Source organism: Physeter macrocephalus, chromosome 15 (assembly GCF_002837175.3).
Source record: "Physeter macrocephalus isolate SW-GA chromosome 15, ASM283717v5, whole genome shotgun sequence".
In the NCBI taxonomy this organism is placed as follows: Eukaryota; Metazoa; Chordata; class Mammalia; order Artiodactyla; family Physeteridae; genus Physeter; species Physeter macrocephalus.
The window spans coordinates 61748211-61766730 of record NC_041228.1 but is presented as its reverse complement, the minus strand read 5'-3'; the positions used below and the strand labels follow the sequence as shown (position 1 = coordinate 61766730).

The 18520-nt window shown below is 35.6% G+C and overlaps 1 protein-coding gene across 1 annotated transcript in view; it reads left to right on the top strand.

Annotated features, from left to right (window-relative positions):
* CRISPLD1 (cysteine rich secretory protein LCCL domain containing 1) overlaps positions 1-18520 on the top strand; it is a 54441-nt gene that overhangs the window by 21209 nt on the left and 14712 nt on the right. The window contains exons 3-6 of the mRNA XM_007106054.1: positions 15315-15433; positions 15784-15916; positions 16949-17064; positions 17837-17937. Coding sequence (XP_007106116.1) covers positions 15315-15433; positions 15784-15916; positions 16949-17064; positions 17837-17937 — 469 coding nt within the window. The remainder of the gene's footprint in view (positions 1-15314; positions 15434-15783; positions 15917-16948; positions 17065-17836; positions 17938-18520) is intronic.

Sequence of the window (18520 nt, the reverse complement as noted above, 5' to 3'; positions counted from 1 at the left end):
ATCTTCCCGGACCGGGGCACGAACCCGTGTCCCCTGCATCGGCAGGAGGATTCTCAACCACTGCGCCACCAGGGAAGCCCCAGCCACTGTTTTTTGATGCTGAAGCATACATTAGTGTATAAAAGGTTCAACAAGCTAACGAAAATAAGCAAAGTGAGATGATAGAGAATGATAAAGGTGGAGCTAACATGTTAAACAGTTGCGGAAGACCTCTCTGAGTTAGTGGCCTTTGAGCTGAGAGCCGAATTACAAGAAGGAGTCAGCTACGCAAAGCTACAGAGATCTAAGCAGAAGGGGTACTGGGCAAAAGGTCTTTAAGTCAGGAATGAGGTAGGAGTCTTCAGGGACCACAAAGAAGGCTAGGGTGGCTGAATTTTATTTAGTAATGAGGAAAGTGTTAGAAAATGAAGTAGACCTATAAGCAGGGGCCAGAATTCCTTTTGGGTCATCGGTGAAGAGAAATTTGGATTTTATTTCGAGTGAAACGGAAAGCCATTGGAAAATTCTTGGCAAGGGATTGACCCCGTCATGTTTACGGTTTCATAAAATTACTCTATGTTATGGAGACTGAGCTGCAGGAGGGTCACAGCTGAAAGCAGAGAGATAGTTAGGAAGCCATTGGTATATTCTGAGTGAGAGATGATAGTGACTGAGACGAGGGTGATAGTGGTAAAGATGGAGAGAAGTGGGTAGTTTCAGGGTATGTTTAGATGGTATTGCTGACAGTTTTTTGATAGCTTTAATGGGAAGGGTGAAGGATAAGGAGGAATGGTCTTAGATTTTTACTCAAGCACGTTGGTGGATAGTTGAAGCAAAGCAGAGAGATAGTTAGGAAGCCATTGGTATATTCTGAGTGAGAGATGATAGTGACTGAGACGAGGGTGATAGTGGTAAAGATGGAGAGAAGTGGGTAGTTTCAGGGTATGTTTAGATGGTATTGCTGACAGTTTTTTTGATAGCTTTAATGGGAAGGGTGAAGTATAAGGCGGAATGGTCTTAGATTTTTACTCAAGCACGTTGGTGGATAGTTGAAGCATTCGTTGAGACGGGAGGAGAAACAGAAAGGAGAAGGTGGCGATGAAATCGGGCATTTCCTTTTGGCCAAGCTTATTTTGCGATGCTATGTCATCCTCAGTTGAGTTTAATGGTCAGTGGAGAGGTGGGACTTGAGATAAAAATGTGGAAATCATGTAGATGCTATTAGGGACCATCTTAACTGACTGAACAAAACCATCTGAGGAGAAGATTTTTATGGACGGAGGTTGAATGCCTTGAATTGAGCCCTGGCCCAGCAACATATGGAGGTTGAGCCGAAAGGAGAAGCTAGCAAAGGAAGCTGAGAACAAGTGGTCAGTGAGGTTGGGGGAAAAGACAGGCTACACTGGTGTCCCAGAAGCCAGGAGAAGAGCGTTCAACAGCTTCCATACTGCTGAGGAGTGGAGTAAGAGGAAGAAAAGCCAACAATGGTTTTGTGGACACGGAGGCTGTCGGTGACTTTGATAAGAGTCATTTCAGGGGTGGAGTATGACCCGAAGTCTTACTGAAGTGGGAAGAAGAGAACGAAAGGTGGGGAAGTTGAGAAGGAACTAAGTAACTCCTCAAGATACCGTTGCTGTGAAGATCTGAGAAATGGAACTAGCTAGCGCTACACGGGTATCTGGCAATGCTCTTGCTTTTGTTCCTTAAAGAGCATGCTTGTAAGTTGATGGAAATGCACAAGTTGAGAAAGCACTTGACATGGAAGGGAGAAAATATAACTCCAAAGTCAGTTCATTTATTTTGACAGGAAAGGCTGAGGTTGTAGGTACACAAGCAGGTCGTTTGGTGTGTTTAATGGAAAAAGAATTTTCATGTGGGTGCTTCTGTTTTTCCCAGTGAAGTATGGAGCAAGATCGTCAGCTGAGATTGAGAAGGCAGGAATGGAGGGGTGTGAGGCTAGGATATTATGAAATGGTAATTTTGGAGTTACTATCTAAAGATCTCTGTGGAGTCAAATGTATGAGATGTTTTGAAGTACTTTAAGTTCATTTGGTTCACCATGCTTTAAGTTACAAAATCTAATAGATAGGGAAGAGGTTTACTAGAGTATGTGTTACTAGAGTATGTAGTAGTAAAGTATTTCCAAAAACCAGGAAGATTTAAAGTAATGATCTCTCTGGTTTGCCGTAGGTCACCCCGCTCTTTCCAGCCACATCATGTGGTGTCACTTGCTTGACCTCTGAAGACATTTGACTAGGCAGCTCCTGGAGATGTGAAAGAGATTAAAGGCATGTTAGCCTGGGTTGGGGGAGGGCGGTTGATTTTTTAGGTGTTCAGACATTACATAATACAGATCAAGTACAGATACAGATATAGACCAAATAATGTGTTTGAGGTTCAAATTGCAGAGTGAGGTTGAATACACATAGTTGTATGGGAACTCTAAAAATTAAATTATGGGACTGACCCAAATATGTGACTTGGATTAGTGGGTTATTAAACTCACCAAATGTAAGAACCTGGAACTATGATCCAGTGAAGTTTACTTTTTTTTTTTTTTTTTTTCTTTTAACTAGTTAACAGAATCAATGAGGTGCTATTAAGTCAACTGCTTAGATATAACTTATTGGGAAAAAGGCAACAGATTTTCTCTATTAGAAACTCACTAACCTAAAGGCAATACATGAATATGGATACAATCTATTTAATAGTCTATACGTGCTTTATATTTTGTTTTTAATCAAAGAAAAATTTGAAGTCAAACATCAGGAAATTGAGTAGCAAGTGTTTTTCATGGAAAGCAGCTAGGTGTGATTTGGGGAATAGAAATAAGGGGTGCTTTAGTCTAGTGCCACTCAAACTTTCCTGTGCATATGAATTCCCTGGAACCTTGTTAACATACAGATTTTGATTCAGTAGGTCTGGGTGGGCCCCAATATTCTGCATTCCTAACAAGCTCCCAGGTGATGAGGCAGCTGCTGTCTGGGAATGGAACTTTGAGTAGAAAGCTTTAGGCTCTCTGGAGAAAGCGAGGTCTAAATTAAGACATTACAAGTTGACTCTAGGATCCAGATTCTTTCCTTTTCATCTCAACTCTCACATTCACCTTCTCCTTTTTATAAGGTAGCAACTCTAACTATTAGTGCAGGAAAATAGAAACTCCTTTTCACTCCCTTTCATGAAGTGCTTAGAAACCGAAAAGATAAAGAAGCTTGAACAGTAAGAGTCCCCAAGACTCAATGTTTAAATCTGCCTGGAGGAGGGGTAGAAAATGAAATGTCAAATGTAGTTGATGGCACAGTTCCGCAGGATGGTGGAAAGTGAGGTGCAGTCAGTGACAGGATAGACTCTTAAGGCCATATGAGTGGGAAGGAGGTAGAATTCCAAAGTGAGCAAGAACGGGGTTGGCAGTGTGGGGCTGGGAAGGGTCAGCTAGATCAGATAATGAGCTATTAGATAAGACCCAAGAATGAGCATGGGAGTTACTCTTTATAACTCTCCCCTTTGCATTATTGTTGCAACTCAAACAGTACAAAGTAACCATCTAAACAGGGGAATAAAATATAAAACTATATCTTATGTTTGCTCAAGACATGGCAAATCCAAATCTGAAATACTGAAAGATTGACGGATATGCTCAAAAGAAGCTACAGTGAGATCAGATGTTGTCCAGGGGCAGGAAACCAAAGAGATTAAAAAAAGCGGGGTGCGGGGGTGGGGGTGAGGGGAGGCTTTTGAATGAAGATGGAATAAGAGCATCAGCACTCCTGTCTAGAAAGAAAGGGTTGAGAGAAGAGCTTTGTTAGCTGAATTCCGTGAACATAGTGAATACATCTAAACAAATAAAAAGCAGTGCTATTTCACAGGAACATCTATACCGCTCTTCCATATACCTTGGGTTTTTTTATGCCGTAGGGATCTTGCCAAGCCCTGTTGCTTTTGCAGATGTTAGAATGACTTACGTGCATCTCGTTTTCTCTCTAGTGAATTTCTCCTCTTCCTTCAAGACTCACCTCTAAAGACTAATCTGCTTTTGTCTAAACCCTCCTGTACGGAGTTACGTGCACTTCACCCCAGTTCCCTGGCTTCCACAGCGTTTCCTACCTGCCTTTGCCTCTGTTATTTACATCCTTGTCTCTTTCTCTAGCTTTACTTTCCTTTGTGGGAAGGAGCTGTGCTTTCGTAATTTTTGCATTTCCCCAGCTGAGAGGCTGACACGTGCTCTAAGCTCAGTTTATGCTAGTTGGAAGGGAAAAAAATGGAATGAATGAATGACAAAATAAAAAGATGATTGGATTTTCAACAGTGATTCTGAAATGGGCAGAATGAAAGAGGATTTGATTTGTTTTGACAAGAAAATACTATTAGAAAGTTGCAAAAGCATTCATTTCAAAGTGTTTGTGTTTTATTTTTAAGTACATTAGCTTTTTGGTTAGGGTAAAATCATTCTAATAAGTATGACAGGTGGCTAAATTAGCATTGGATTTTAGTGACTTTTCAGAGTTATGTTGGGTTATGGACACCTCTGTCTCGTGAACTGGGGATGGCCAGACCCTTCAGCAAGTAGGGATAGAGTCTTCCAGGAGATACAATGATCAGAATGCCATGGCTTTTGCTGGAGAACTGTTTTCAAAATGTAAATCAGAGTGTGATAAGAAGTACAAATGAATATATTTTAAACTGTATATAAATCTAAAAGTATTTCAGAATAAAGCAGTAGCCAGGAAAGTCTTCTTAGAAGAGGTACATTTTGAAATAGTGTTTGGAAGACGTTATAGTCAACGTGTGGTAGGGACCGTGGTTGAGGGCATTGGATGATGAGAACCTTAACTGATACGATGTTGATATGAGAATATGTGTACAGTTGATTCAAAGGAGAGGGCATGGCAGTCATGATCTGTGAGAACAGATGAAAAGATGAAAATAATCTTGCTCTATCAAGTGCGCCTCATGGCAGACTTGAGCAACATAGCCCTATACATTTTCCTTCTCTGCCTACCTATGAAGAAGCATTTTATTTGACATAATTTGGTATTAGTGTGACTTTTGTAAGTTATGCAGTTATTACAAAGGATTTCCAAACTTTGATTTTATTAACACTTTTTAAACTATTCCTGTGTGTGTGTGTGTGTGTGTGTGTGTATGTACACTAAACTAAACCTAAACTACACAAGTACTTACTTGGAGGCTTCAGTGGAAATATCATCCTGGAAATTTAATGTGAACAAAGGTCCTGACTTATAGAGTTGATTGTCAATAGATTCAAAGCAAAGCTACGCATAACTTACTCTAAACTTAGTTTTATAACTAACAGTGTGTTAAATTTCAATTCTAAGAAATTTACTTTTTCACTGGAAATTTAGGTGGCAGTGATTATCTTTTTTTAATCATTCAAAATTTTGGATTTAAATTTCTTCCTTAGTCTCGTGAATATTAACAATGCTCCCTAAAAAGGCTATGTGAATCACAGCAAATGAAGCAGATTCTTAGAGGAACAGAGGAATAAGAGAACATTTATTAAGATATATTAGGTATCAGGTAATATGTTACGCAGCTTACTAATACAAATTCTATGAGATGTTTGTATTCTCAGATATTATTTCTCATTAGGAAAACAAATGCCACAATAACAAGGATTTAACAGGAAAAAATTAATGAAGGCTCTGTATGCAGAGTTGTGGGCAGGGCTTAGGCGAGCCACAAGGATGGGGGACACCCAGGCATGAATCGTGGTACCACAGCCTGGTGAGGACCAGAGCCTGGTAGTAGGGCTGTATGGAAGGACACAGGCGCCATCACTGTGAGGCAGAGTACTCAGGGGATGAGTGGGGTGGAAGAGGGGGTAATACATACTTAAATTCACCTCTCACCCTCTGACTTCCTGTCCATGTCTTCTACTGGCCAAATTCAAGTAAAACCCAGGAGCCAAGAGAGCCTGAAGTAACTCAGGATATAGAGTTGAGCCTTTTGGAACATAGAGTATGGCAGCAAGTGGCTGAGAAAAAAATGAAGAATATTTAACACAATATTCTTTCTCAAATTTTCAAATAAAGACTTTGGTAAACCGTATTTTTCTACATCATCTTCTTAGTCATTGTTTAGTTGTTGAAGACAAATGTATAGGCAAGTTCCTAAGGGGCACCTAAACATCTGATTGAGCATGCTATGGTTACTAAACCAGCTTTGAGTTTCCCAGCAGCCAAGGAAAACAGGAGACCATATGGTTTACATAGCTCTCGATGACTGTTTGGAAGCATTATAATTTATTGTTCCAGAAGCAGGAATTATTAGTGAAAACTTAACACAGAATTCCCAATATAGGAACAATGAGCAACTTACTATAGCAGTTTCATTAAAAGTATGTAAACATACGCATTTAAATGTTTCTTATATTAGCCTTTGGTTTAAGTTGAAGTAATGGTGTTAAATTTTAGGTTTCGGTTTCTATTTGTCCATAAACTTTATCTTTTACTAATTTTTCCAAAAAGAAGTTTTCATTCGTTAACCCATCTCTTTTTTCTTTTTGAGAATTAAAAAGACATCCCCAAGTACGATAAATAAAAGCAATTAATATTTTATTTACTTGCAAAACTTGTTACTTTCATTTTGCTATTTACATATATGAACTAATGAATGCAGAGTGATTTATTATGAAAGTTTATCTTTCCTAGCATGCATATTTTAGGCTTGACTTTTAGATTAATCATACATCTATCTAAATTTATGAGCTATAAATAAACTAAAACATAGGTCCTCATTTTTATAAATTGGCTCAATATTTGTAGATGAAGACTTAAATAACTGATAGGTGGTACTGTACTTCCTCAAGTCTCCTTTGAGGTCTCCTTAAACATTCAGAATATAGTCTTGAAGATTAACTACTTCACTCCTAAATGACAACAAAAATAATGAAAGCATTATAGTGTTGAATTTATCACAAAGTCAATACAAAGATAGTTATATATGACCTTTACAAAAATAATCCGAGTTCAACTCTTCAAGAATTACCTTTTGTTTAGCCTAGGTACATCATGAACACCCTTTCACCCGAGTTTATATCACACATGTATGTTTGATGCAGGGAATTTAGGTTCCTGTATCTCTGATCCAAGTTATTGACCAGGACAGGCCAGCTGAGGCTAGAGATAATTGATGAGTACGTATTGGCAACATATTATATGCCAAGTATATTAGGTGACATTAGGAAAACACAGAAAAAGTATGAGACCGTTTTTGATTTAAAATTCTAGTTTGAGAATTAAGACCGAAAGTAGTAGAAACAGATCTAGGAGAACATACAGTAATTGGTAACTTATATGTTTAAGAAGGTTCAGAGAAGGGTGAGATAAATGGAGTATGTACTGTGGTTGGAATGACTTCCAAGAGGAGAGTGATTGTGAACAGGACTTTGGTGAAAGGATAAAGTTTAAGTAACTAAGGAGGGGAGGAAAGAAAAAACAGTCCTGTAGGGGAAAATTTCTGATGGATTCAATGGCCGAGAAATATGAACAGACAGGTACTAGAACCTTGCTTCTTGAAGTATGCAGTGTATGGTTTTGGCACCCGTGTTAGAAATGTCATAACTTTGATTTCTCTCCTGACCTACCAAGTCAGAATCAGATCTCCTGACGATTTATCGGCACTTTAACTTTCCAGAGAGCCAGCAGTTGAGGACCCATGTTGAGGAGTGGGTTATAAGTGAGGTAGGTAAGGTATAGCCAGACTTGAGCGGGCCTTGGCAGGGAGATGAGAGATGAATCAGCAGACATTCTGTAGAAATGTAAGGATTTTGTTGAATTAATGTCTAGGCTGCCTCACAAAGACAATCTGCCCTACACCATGCGTTCGGTCTATCTGTATAGTAGTGAAACAATGGGTTTAATTAAAATGATCTTGTCAGTTTATCCACACATTAAATTTCCATTCCAAAAATTATTTTAATTTTAGTAAAAGGAAGTGGCAATTCCCTAAATTATCTTTTTTAAGACTTTTAAGGCTTTGTTTTGAAGTAGATTTTAAGTAAAACTCTGCCGCATCTGCCTCGCATGCATCTCTGTAATTTCCAGGAGACCCTAATATGTGCATTGCCCTGAGGTAATGCTGCTACTTTCTCAGTACCTGGCAAAGCCTCTATGTCCTGAAACACAGGTGTTCCCTTTGAAATCTGAGCCTCGTGCATTTTCCCTGGAACTACAGTCTTTTCAAAGCAGGTGAAGCACAGAAGTTAAACACCTGAGGTAATTTCTGAGTTGTAAGGAATGTACTACTACTGTTTTCCATAGTGCTTTTTATACCAGATGACTTTGTCACAGAAACATCATACACTCTTTCAACGTAGATTGAATGATTGATTAATTGATTTCATTGATGTCTATTTCTTTGTTATAGTTCTGATAATTCCACCATCAGGGAGAAAAGAAGGTGGCTAAGATTTTATAATGAGGCATTATTTTTGGAATTTGAATCTGAAGTTTTGTGAACCGTCAAACGTGTTACTTCCATAGAAAAACAAATTCTTTCCTGGAGATCAAGTTATTGCTATTGAGAGGATAACACCGACAGCTTATTCCATAAGATTTGGGGATTGCACTTTCTGGTTTAAGTAGGAAAACAACAGTGATTTGGAAGGGATTTATGTTGTGACATATGATGGATATTTGCAAACCTGTTTTTCCAGAAGGTATGACAGGACACGAATTATCTTTTAAAGGTGGTGTTTAGAAAGAGATAGCTCTATATGTCTTTGATTTTCTTCAACTGCTTCTACATTCATGAGCTGGTTGAAAAATCCTGGTGTTCCTTTTAGCTGTGTAGAAAAATTATGTGTGGAAGTCTGTGCCTTATTTCAAAGATTTTACCATTGGGTTTTCAGGACTAAGCTGAAGAGAGACCCATTTTGAACTTTTTAATGAGAATATCTTCTTGTCGTATTCAATTATGTTGAAGTTTTACTGGGAAGTTTTATGGAAGGTTTTCAGTTGTATTTCTCTGTTTTGGACAATATTAAAACTTTCTCCAATAGAGGTGATTCGGAGACAGTTCTCCTCTAGACTCGTAATTAGAAGATTTGAAACCTTCTTGGCTTTGCAGTCTTGAAAATCACAAATCAACTTTTTCTTCTTAGTTAAGAAATAGCCTCTATTGTCATCAGAGATATTATTTTATGTTTGAAAGTTTTCATGGGATTCTACAAGCAATACGGGGCACTCTAGAAGAGACTATAAGTACAAAATAATAGAATTTTAAAGCTAAAAGGAATTGAAGAGACTTACTCCAGCTTACTAATGTCAGAGACAAGGAAACAGAAGCCAAACTTGACATAATCAAAGGGATAAATTTGAAAGTACACAATTTAAATGGGACAGAAGACTCTTCCAGGGTGTATCATGTATTTTAATTAACCTTAGTTTGAATAACTGGAACAAGTGCAAGCTTAGTTTTATCTCTGTCTATAAAAAAAGGAAAGAAACACTTATCATTAATGACCTTGCTTGCATATGTCTAGAAGACATAGCCCTAAGGAAAGAGTATTTTCAATACTCAAAGCTATTTTCAATATATGGAAAGCTGGAATGGTATCATTACTTCTGACAGCCAGTGACTGCTCAGAACTGAGGTAGGCTTAGAGACATGAGGGTGGTTTTCTGTATGCAGATGTATATGTCTAAAAAGACAAATTTTGTGGAATTCATTTTCAAATTTTATTGCAAATGCTTATATAGTTTTTAAAAATAATTTCATTGTTATTTATCGTTTTTTAGTAGGAAGGTAAGAACAGAGCTTTCAGCCTAGATCGGGATTTCCAGCGCAACTGCATTTTCAACACCACTGTGCTTTGATGTTATTACTTTGCCAGAGAGCAATGCATATTTTAAAAGTCCCTATTAAATTGCAAATTGTGTCATGGACTGGTGTTAATTGCCATTTAATTAAGATACCTAATAGTAAGATAGTCAAAGACCTTTTTTTTAAAATTTTTTATTTATCTTGGAAATCCAGTAAAGCTGTATCAATTCTGCAAAAAGTTATAATGAATTAAAACATTATTTCTAGAGAATGGTAGAAAATCTTGCAATCCCATTTCTCCCTGCTTAGAATGACACTGAACAGTTATTAAATTATGTGAGAGTTTCCAGTCAGGAGATTATTTCTCTGTGCATTTAAAGGTATCAGATCATGCTGGTCAATTTCCTGTTAAAATTTCTTTGTTTACTCATATATTATTTCATTGCTGAACCTTAACTATATAAAATAAACTACTTCACAGCTTCAGTGTCACCTAGTGTATTTCCTTTGGTAGACTAATTATCATGATACCTTCACCAAGAAGTGCTTATCACTACTTTTGTGGATAAAGGGATTTCCATTATCTCCATCCCTACCTCTGATCTTTGAGGATTTATGTATGAAGAGTCTTATTACACAAATTTGCATCAAGCAGATAATATCACAAAACTTTACTTCATGTGCTTTAATGCAATCTAAAATAATAATAATTAATTTAAAAGTTCAGATTAATGTTTGACTTTTATTTGAAAAATAGTCTACCGTTCACTTTAGTTTTTTATACTAATATTTTTGAAGCCTCAGTTTTAAGAAAATGGTCTTCAGACAAATTCATAGTGACTAATTAACATTGGCTTTCAACTGTTGTTTAATGTACTACAATAATAATTTTGACACTATAAAGAGTCAGTGATTTCCAGGACATGAATTTTAAAATTATGTAAATCTGGAAAGAGCTATAAATTTACAATAGTCAAAAAATATATTTGAAAATACTTAATCCTTTTTAAGAGGGAAGCTATCCTCAATATCAAAGAGAAAGAAAGAGTCATATTCCTAATGACTGTTTTTGCCTAATGTATAGGGATACATCTTCTGGTAAGCTAGCAATATTAACTCTATTAAAAACTACAATCCTGAGTGATTTGCAACTGTCATTGACTGTTATTATAATAGGATAACAAGTATTCTGGTAGGAATATGAATTGTGTATGCCCACCATATTTCACAAACGATAGCAGTCAATGGAATTTTCTGTACATGTCTAGCTGCATAATTTTTGATTTTTACAAACAGTATTTTAGTGCTAAAACTACTATATGTTTCTAGGTTTACTTTTGAAAGCTCTTTGTCAAGGTTTAAGGTTTCTTATGTACACACACACAGGAAACGATAGAGCCACTATGGTGAACTGGTTGAAAAATGTCACTGGAGACAAAGTATGTTAATAGTATTCTAAATGTTTCTTTTAGTAATAAAACTTCAGTTAAAGACTTTACTATGTTCTCAGAAGGAACAGCTTACTTATGTAGATGGAAAATAGAGTGGTTTTTATTTCTGCACACCTCAAGTACCCATTCTATAAAGAAATGGTAATTTTAAGTGTGGCTTGGCTTTAAATTAGTCCTGGGTGAATAGTTCAGAGAGAAAAAATGAAGCCGGTTAGGCCATCTTGACTTAATTTGCAATCTAGAATTTAAATAGAAATGTATAGAGAGTAACCTGCATTGAAATGGGATGGGTATGAATTATTGCCAGTCTTAAAACCTGAAATATTATGTTGTAGCATAAAAATAGACAGTCCATGCTGTTGTCATGTTAAATGATAGTATTTCTTACAGGACAGCTATATTTTCAGTGATTTGTTTAAAAAGAATGTCCTTGATTTGTATTATTGAACTTGCCCTAAACACCAATGCTTGATTAGATTTTTTCAAATAATTACTTTTAAAATTGTCATTAACTAATATTTATTAAATATTGATAGCAAATTTTAGTTGCATGCCCTCTGCCTCAGTTCTTATATTAAAATAATGTATGTCCCTATTTTAATATTATCATAGTTAATTTGATATGCTCCACCCCCCATTTTTAATGGATTAAATAGAAGACAAGTTATGCTCTAAAACAACTTATCCATAATATATACTCAACAATTGATAAATCAGAGGGACCTGAGTTGTCTTCTATCTCAACTGACACATTTTCTACAAATTAAAAAACATAGCTTAAAGCATTTGAATGATATGTCTTCGATTTTTTTTCCAGTTTCTACACAACAGATATATAAACAAACTTTGGAAATACAGCATAGTTGTGAATTTGGAAATGGTTGTATATCTTCTCTAAAAACGATCCATCTTCAATTTCGTAAGAAAAACTGACATGTAAGATTGTAGAATTGTGTGTAAAACAAGACTAAATTGACCTTGAATAAGGGTCTTAAGGACTCCTTTGGTGGGGTTTCTTGCTCTGGGTCTCTCACTTGTTTGCAGTGACCTGGACATGCAAACTCACAGATCTCTTGACTGGGCTAGGAAAACTCAAACAGTGGGAACTCGTCTTGCATCTCTGTCTGTCTCTGTGTGGTCTCTCCATCTTATTTTTTTCAGCTACCTATTTAGGGTAGCTGAACTCCTAATTTGTTGACTCAGGTCTTTTAAGATGTGTGTCTTTAAAAGAGAAAGAATCAGATAGAGTCTGTATTTCCTAACCTAGCTTGGAAAGTCTCCCAGCGCCATTCTGTTTGTTGGAAGGGAATCACTATCTAGCTTAAATTGAAGTGAAGGGGAGGGAATTCAACTCCACCCTTTGTGGGAAGAGTGTTTTAAAACCATCTCAGTGGTTTCAAGGTTTCAAGGCTTTTTTTTTTTTTTTTTTTTCCGTCTAGGAATGTTTACGTTTTTCTTCTGGTTCCCAGCTACTCTTTGACTATGAGATTGCTATGTTGCTAGATTAGAAACCTATGGATAAGTGTAGTTTCACTATGCTTATGACTAAAGTATTATATGAGAACCTGATTTCCAAGATTGAAAACAAAAATTTGATTGTCTCTTAAGGACAACTTACTTTCCAGGGAAATCTACTTGGGAACATGTTTGCTTTTGAGAGATGACCATCTCTCCAACCTTCTGAAAACAAAAGAAAATCAGCATCTTACTCATCTTCTGGGACTTCAGCCAAATTCTTTGCTTCTTACCTAATTTGTCTGGGGATATAATGACAGCAAGTTGAATTATGCCTTTGCATATTACATAATATGTAATTATAAAAATTAGGTCTAACTTAAGTCATGAATTTAATTAATAGTATGCTTGTATTTGGCGAATAAAGTGCTTACCTGATAAATACTTATGGATGTCTGTATCACAGAATCAGTCATCTTGAACATTTGATATTAATTCAAAGTGAAGTTCAAGTTTTTATGAAAACCGGATACTTTTGCTGCTGTTAATTTTTTAGTGGCATGTAAATACACTTTTTGTGTGTGTGTTTTTGCTAGATAATAAAGATGCACTATAACAAAAATATACTTACCCTAATTTTGTATACATTTTACTTTTTGGCTTTGAAAGGCATGATTTTATGTATTTCAGATCCACAAGTGAATGAGGAGGAACATTTAATATAAAAAAATTATATGAAGAGTGAAGAAATTTCCCTTCCCCACACATACTTTTTTTTTTTGGTGCTTCTTTCTAGTGTCTTGTCCATTTGGCCTATAGTCATGATAAGGTTCCTTCCATCCTTTAAAAATCAAAGAAAGTAAAATTCTCTCTAGAGCCTGGCATCAAATCTGTTTTGGCTTCTGTCCATCTTTCTTCTTCCTCTCTAAAGTATTAACAAAGTAACTCCCACTTGTCTCCTCCACTTTCTCTTTCGAGTCACTTACTAACCTTCTGTGCTGTGATTTTCTGCCTGGGACAGATCTGAAATTGCTCTTAACAATGAATTAGTACCTAGCAGACCGCATCTTCCTTGACTTCTCTGTAACATTTGACCTTAATTGCCCACTCTCCTCTCCTGGAATCTCTTGTCCCGTCACTTTTAGAATTTAATCCTCTTTCAGTTTTCCCTTAACCTTTCTGATTCCATTTTCCCTAGTTCATCTTACTAACTCATTGTTTTTTTCTCCCCTTCAATTTTGATAACCCCAGAATTTTCTTGTCATTTCTTTTCTAATTCTGTATCACCTTCCTGAAGAAATTCATCTCTGAGTGAATAACTTCAAAATCCATATCTTCAGAGTGTATTTCTTTCCCCAGAACCCCAGTCGTCTATTTCCACTTTCTACTTGACATATATACTGCATGTATCACAGACACCTCACACATCATCCTTGAAATATGCACTGAAGTGAATGGACATACACTTCTATTACAACAATCTATTTCTCTCTCTGTTTTTCTTTCTCACAGTTTGGTAACCTCATCAGTCTTCACCCTTTTTTTTTTTGTCTTGCCCCTCACCACCTACCTTCAGTCATCCATCAACTTCTACGAATTTAAATTTCTAAACATTATTTCAGACTGTCTGCTTTTCTCCAGTCTCACTCCTATCACCTTAGGTTGTGTCCTCATTTTCTAGTTCCAGGACTATTTTTCTACCCTCTTAACATGCCCAGAATCCTGTCATTGTGCCAATATTGAGTCCAGTTCTATCCAACTCTTTGTTTTTACCACCACACTCACTATACTGCCTGATTTTCAAATTAACAAATTGAATATTAAACCCAGGACATATGAAATTATTTCAGTAATAATTTTATAATTTTAAATATCGCTTTATAAATTATTTTTAAAATATGAATTAATATTATTGAATTTTGTACACAAAAATGCATTTATATTTTATAGGATACAGATTCATTAACCATTCATGTATTGAGCAAATGTTTATTAACCACCTTGCCACATGGCAGACACAGATAATAGGCCGAAGATACCAGCGTGAGTTAAATAACTGCCCCCGAGCAACTCACAGTCCCATGAAAGAGACGTAGACAATACTAACACTGCTGTGTAATAGCTGCTAAACAAAGGAGCATAACAAAGCTTTAAGAGCCCAAAGTAGGGACTAGCTTACTTCTAAGAGAATTGAAAATGTGTCAAGAATGTATTACATAAAGCTGGATTGTGAAGTAAGAGTTAGAGCCTGTCTGACAAATAATTGGGAGAAGGAAGTCTTAGGCAGGGGAAACGATGCCAGCAAAAGCAAGGAATAACATGTTTTATGACAGGGAACAGTATACAGAGATTTGTTGGATGCGGTTAGAGGAATCACTTAAGCGTATTTGTGTCCACTTAGGTAATTCTAAACACTTGTAGAGCAGACTGGAGGGATGAGAGGTGGATGAAAGGAGATTAATTAGGAGGCTAGTGCAAAAATCTATATGAGAGATGGAGAGAACCCAGACTAAGATGCTGACTTTGCAAAGAAGAAGGGAGAAAACATAAGAACTGAGTAACACTAGATTCTAAAGAAATATCCAAACTCTATATATACATTATCTGTTCGTGTCTGTATTTTGTTTTTGTTTTGAATTGTAGACATGGGATGTAGAACTGGAAAGATCTGCAGAATCCTGGGCTGAAACCTGTTTGTGGGAACATGGACCTGCAAGCATGCTTCCATCAATTGGACAGAATTTGGGAGCACATTGGGGAAGGTAGCTTAAAATACAGCTTCTTGTTTCTGAAAACATAAGAGCTTGAAATGAAATACTTACTAATTCGTCATTGTAAGTTTTCAAAGGCTTAGTGCCTAAAAGGAAAACAAGCAGTCACACCGAGACAAATAAGAAAAAATAAATATCGTACCAGAACGATCAGTAGTATTTTAAACTTATTTTTGTTTCAAGTAATTGATATATTAGTGATGTGAAGTGCAAAAGTATTTAATATTAATAAGTTACACAAAACTGCCTCTCTACCAAACTTCATCAATCTTTTTGGCAATATTTGGTTTTATATTTTCTCCAGCCTTACTTGATTTTTGTGGTTATTTTCTTTCAAATAGATATAGGCCCCCAACATTTCATGTACAAGCATGGTATGATGAAGTCAAAGACTTTAGCTACCCATATGAACATGAATGCAACCCGTATTGTCCATTCAGATGTTCTGGTCCTGTATGTACTCATTATACACAGGTATGTTTTGGGTATATTACACTTCATTCATTTAATTTGAGTTCGTGTAAACTAACAAAGTTATTTTGTGTGTGGGGGGGGAGAACTTAGGATACTGAACATTTGCCTTCCTTATGTCATTTATATGGTTATTAAAAATATATTAATATTGATTTATGTAGAATAAGCTTACAAATTTTTATAAACAATAAGAATAATAATCGAAAAAGTACAGACATTTCCTTAAAAATATTATTTCAATGATTTTACATATAAAATACTTTAATATGCCCCCAATAAATGCAAATGGGAAGAAATTTACCATCTTCAAATTCAGATGTCAATTTTTTTATTTTCAAAAAATAAAAATATGGTTTTATTTACCATGACATTCAGTATTCACATGTGTGCAGCACTTATCATTTTTTTAAATTTTCAGTGTTTGGATTGGGTATTGGACATGTTCTAAAACTTCTAAATCAAACAACAAATGTCATATTTGACTAGATAAAGCTCACTACAGATCTGAGTTTCTAGAATTTCTATGACTGATTATTAGTGACTATAAAGCAAATGGTTCTGTATGCCTTTGCATGGGGCAAGATTAAGATCAGTATTGGACTCCCTTATAGCCAGTGGCACAGTGAAAATGTCACATTGTATAAGAAATTTGCACACCTAAACTTTTGCTCCAGTACTTTCTGCTTTAAGATGAGAAATTCTGTTCATTTGGTAGGTAAGTTTCTTCACAGAAAAATTAATACGGAATTTAGGTTTGTGAGGATGTAACATTTGAATTATTTAGTAATAAATAAGATGTTTATGTCTTATATCTGGATAGAGTTATATACCTGTGTATCTCTTTTTTTTTTAAAGTTAAATTAAGTACTTCCCCAAGTGTCAGGAAAAATATTGTTTCTGACATTGCCTCATTTCATTTTGAATAGTAACTGTTGGTTCTCCAGTTCACTTTTATGCATCTTCTCTCAGGTATGTTGTTGTCTTACTTCATCTCAGCCTACTTTTTCTGAGCCTTTCTTTTCTCTAATGTAGGTGGTGTGGGCAACAAGTAGCAGAATAGGCTGTGCCATTAATTTGTGCCATAACATGAACATCTGGGGGCAGATTTGGCCCAAAGCTGTCTACTTGGTGTGCAATTATTCCCCAAAGTAAGTAAACAAAACACTACTTTCATATGTAAGTATTTCTTAACAACATAAAAATAACTTTACATTCTTGATTTTTTTCCTTATTTTCAGTGTGTATTATTGAGTAAAGTGCATTGTTTTAACTGAGTTTATGTCATGTGGCAACAATTATGGTTGCCTGATGCATAAAATTGATGCTTAAAAGGAATATGAAGATTGTAAATATAATTTTTATAAAGATAGGAATCATATTTTTAGGGCTTCAGTTTTATTTATTGCACTACTATATTGTGTAAATGTTTAATAATTTTGGTTTATTAAAGATGAGAAACTATAGACTGAGAAATGTATTTTCACCTATGTAAAGACCCTTCAAATAATTACATTGAAAATATTGTACAACTGAACTTAGGGTCAAATCTATGTCTAAAATCTGTTTTTATTGAAACAAATGGAATATAGATGAATATTCCATAGCAGAGGTTAGTGTTTTGCAGAAGTTTGGTTTTTCAGATTTTAGCAATATACATAACCCATTATTTAGAATATTTTCAAAAGAATGAGGTAGCAGTGTATGTTTAAACTTAGTAACAATGAGATATCACTTCCCATCTGTCAGAATGGCTATCATTAAAAAGAACACAAATAACAAATGTTAGTGACGATGTAGAGAAGAGGGAACCCTTGTCCACTGTTGGTGGGAATGTAAATTAGTGCAGCCACTGTGGAAGAACAGTATGGAGGTTTCTCAAAAAATAGACCACCTCTTAATGGAGTGGATTATCTTTTTAAGGGGAAACTGGTGGGGCCATGCCCCCTACAAACATGGCCGGCCCTGTTCTGCTTGCCCACCTAGTTTTGGAGGAGGATGTAGAGAAAATCTGTGCTACAAAGGTATGTGATATTGTGTTGTAATATTCAGTTTGATTTATATTTTCATCCAACTTCTGCATTAATTTGTGTTTGAAAGCCAAAAGCACATTTAATTATTACATGAAAAGTTTCTAGAACTCTATTTCAAATACTTAGAAGTCATTTAAAATATTTTTTTAATTTATAATATTAATAAGTCTATTATACCAACATGTATTTAAAGGAAAGTTTCAGGATTATTCCAGATAACCACTTAATTCTACTTTGAAATTATCCCAGAGTGACAAGTATATTTTCATTCTTAAAAGCCATCTTGATATAGTGTTGACTAGAATTATTTCCATAAATGTCATCATTTCTGAAGAATTTAGAAGTTTAACACAATTTATTTTAAGCACTTTAAGAGTTTTTGCCTAAATACCTATCCATGAATCTTATTGAACCATGCCCAATGAATGATACTAATTCTCTGCTTCTTACTGCAGAGTATACAATTTGTCATGCCAAAATAACAACAAGAAATATATATATAATAGTATTATAAAACTGTTGCAAAAAATACTGTCTCAAATATACTGGATGTCCTCAAAAATAAGTATAATTA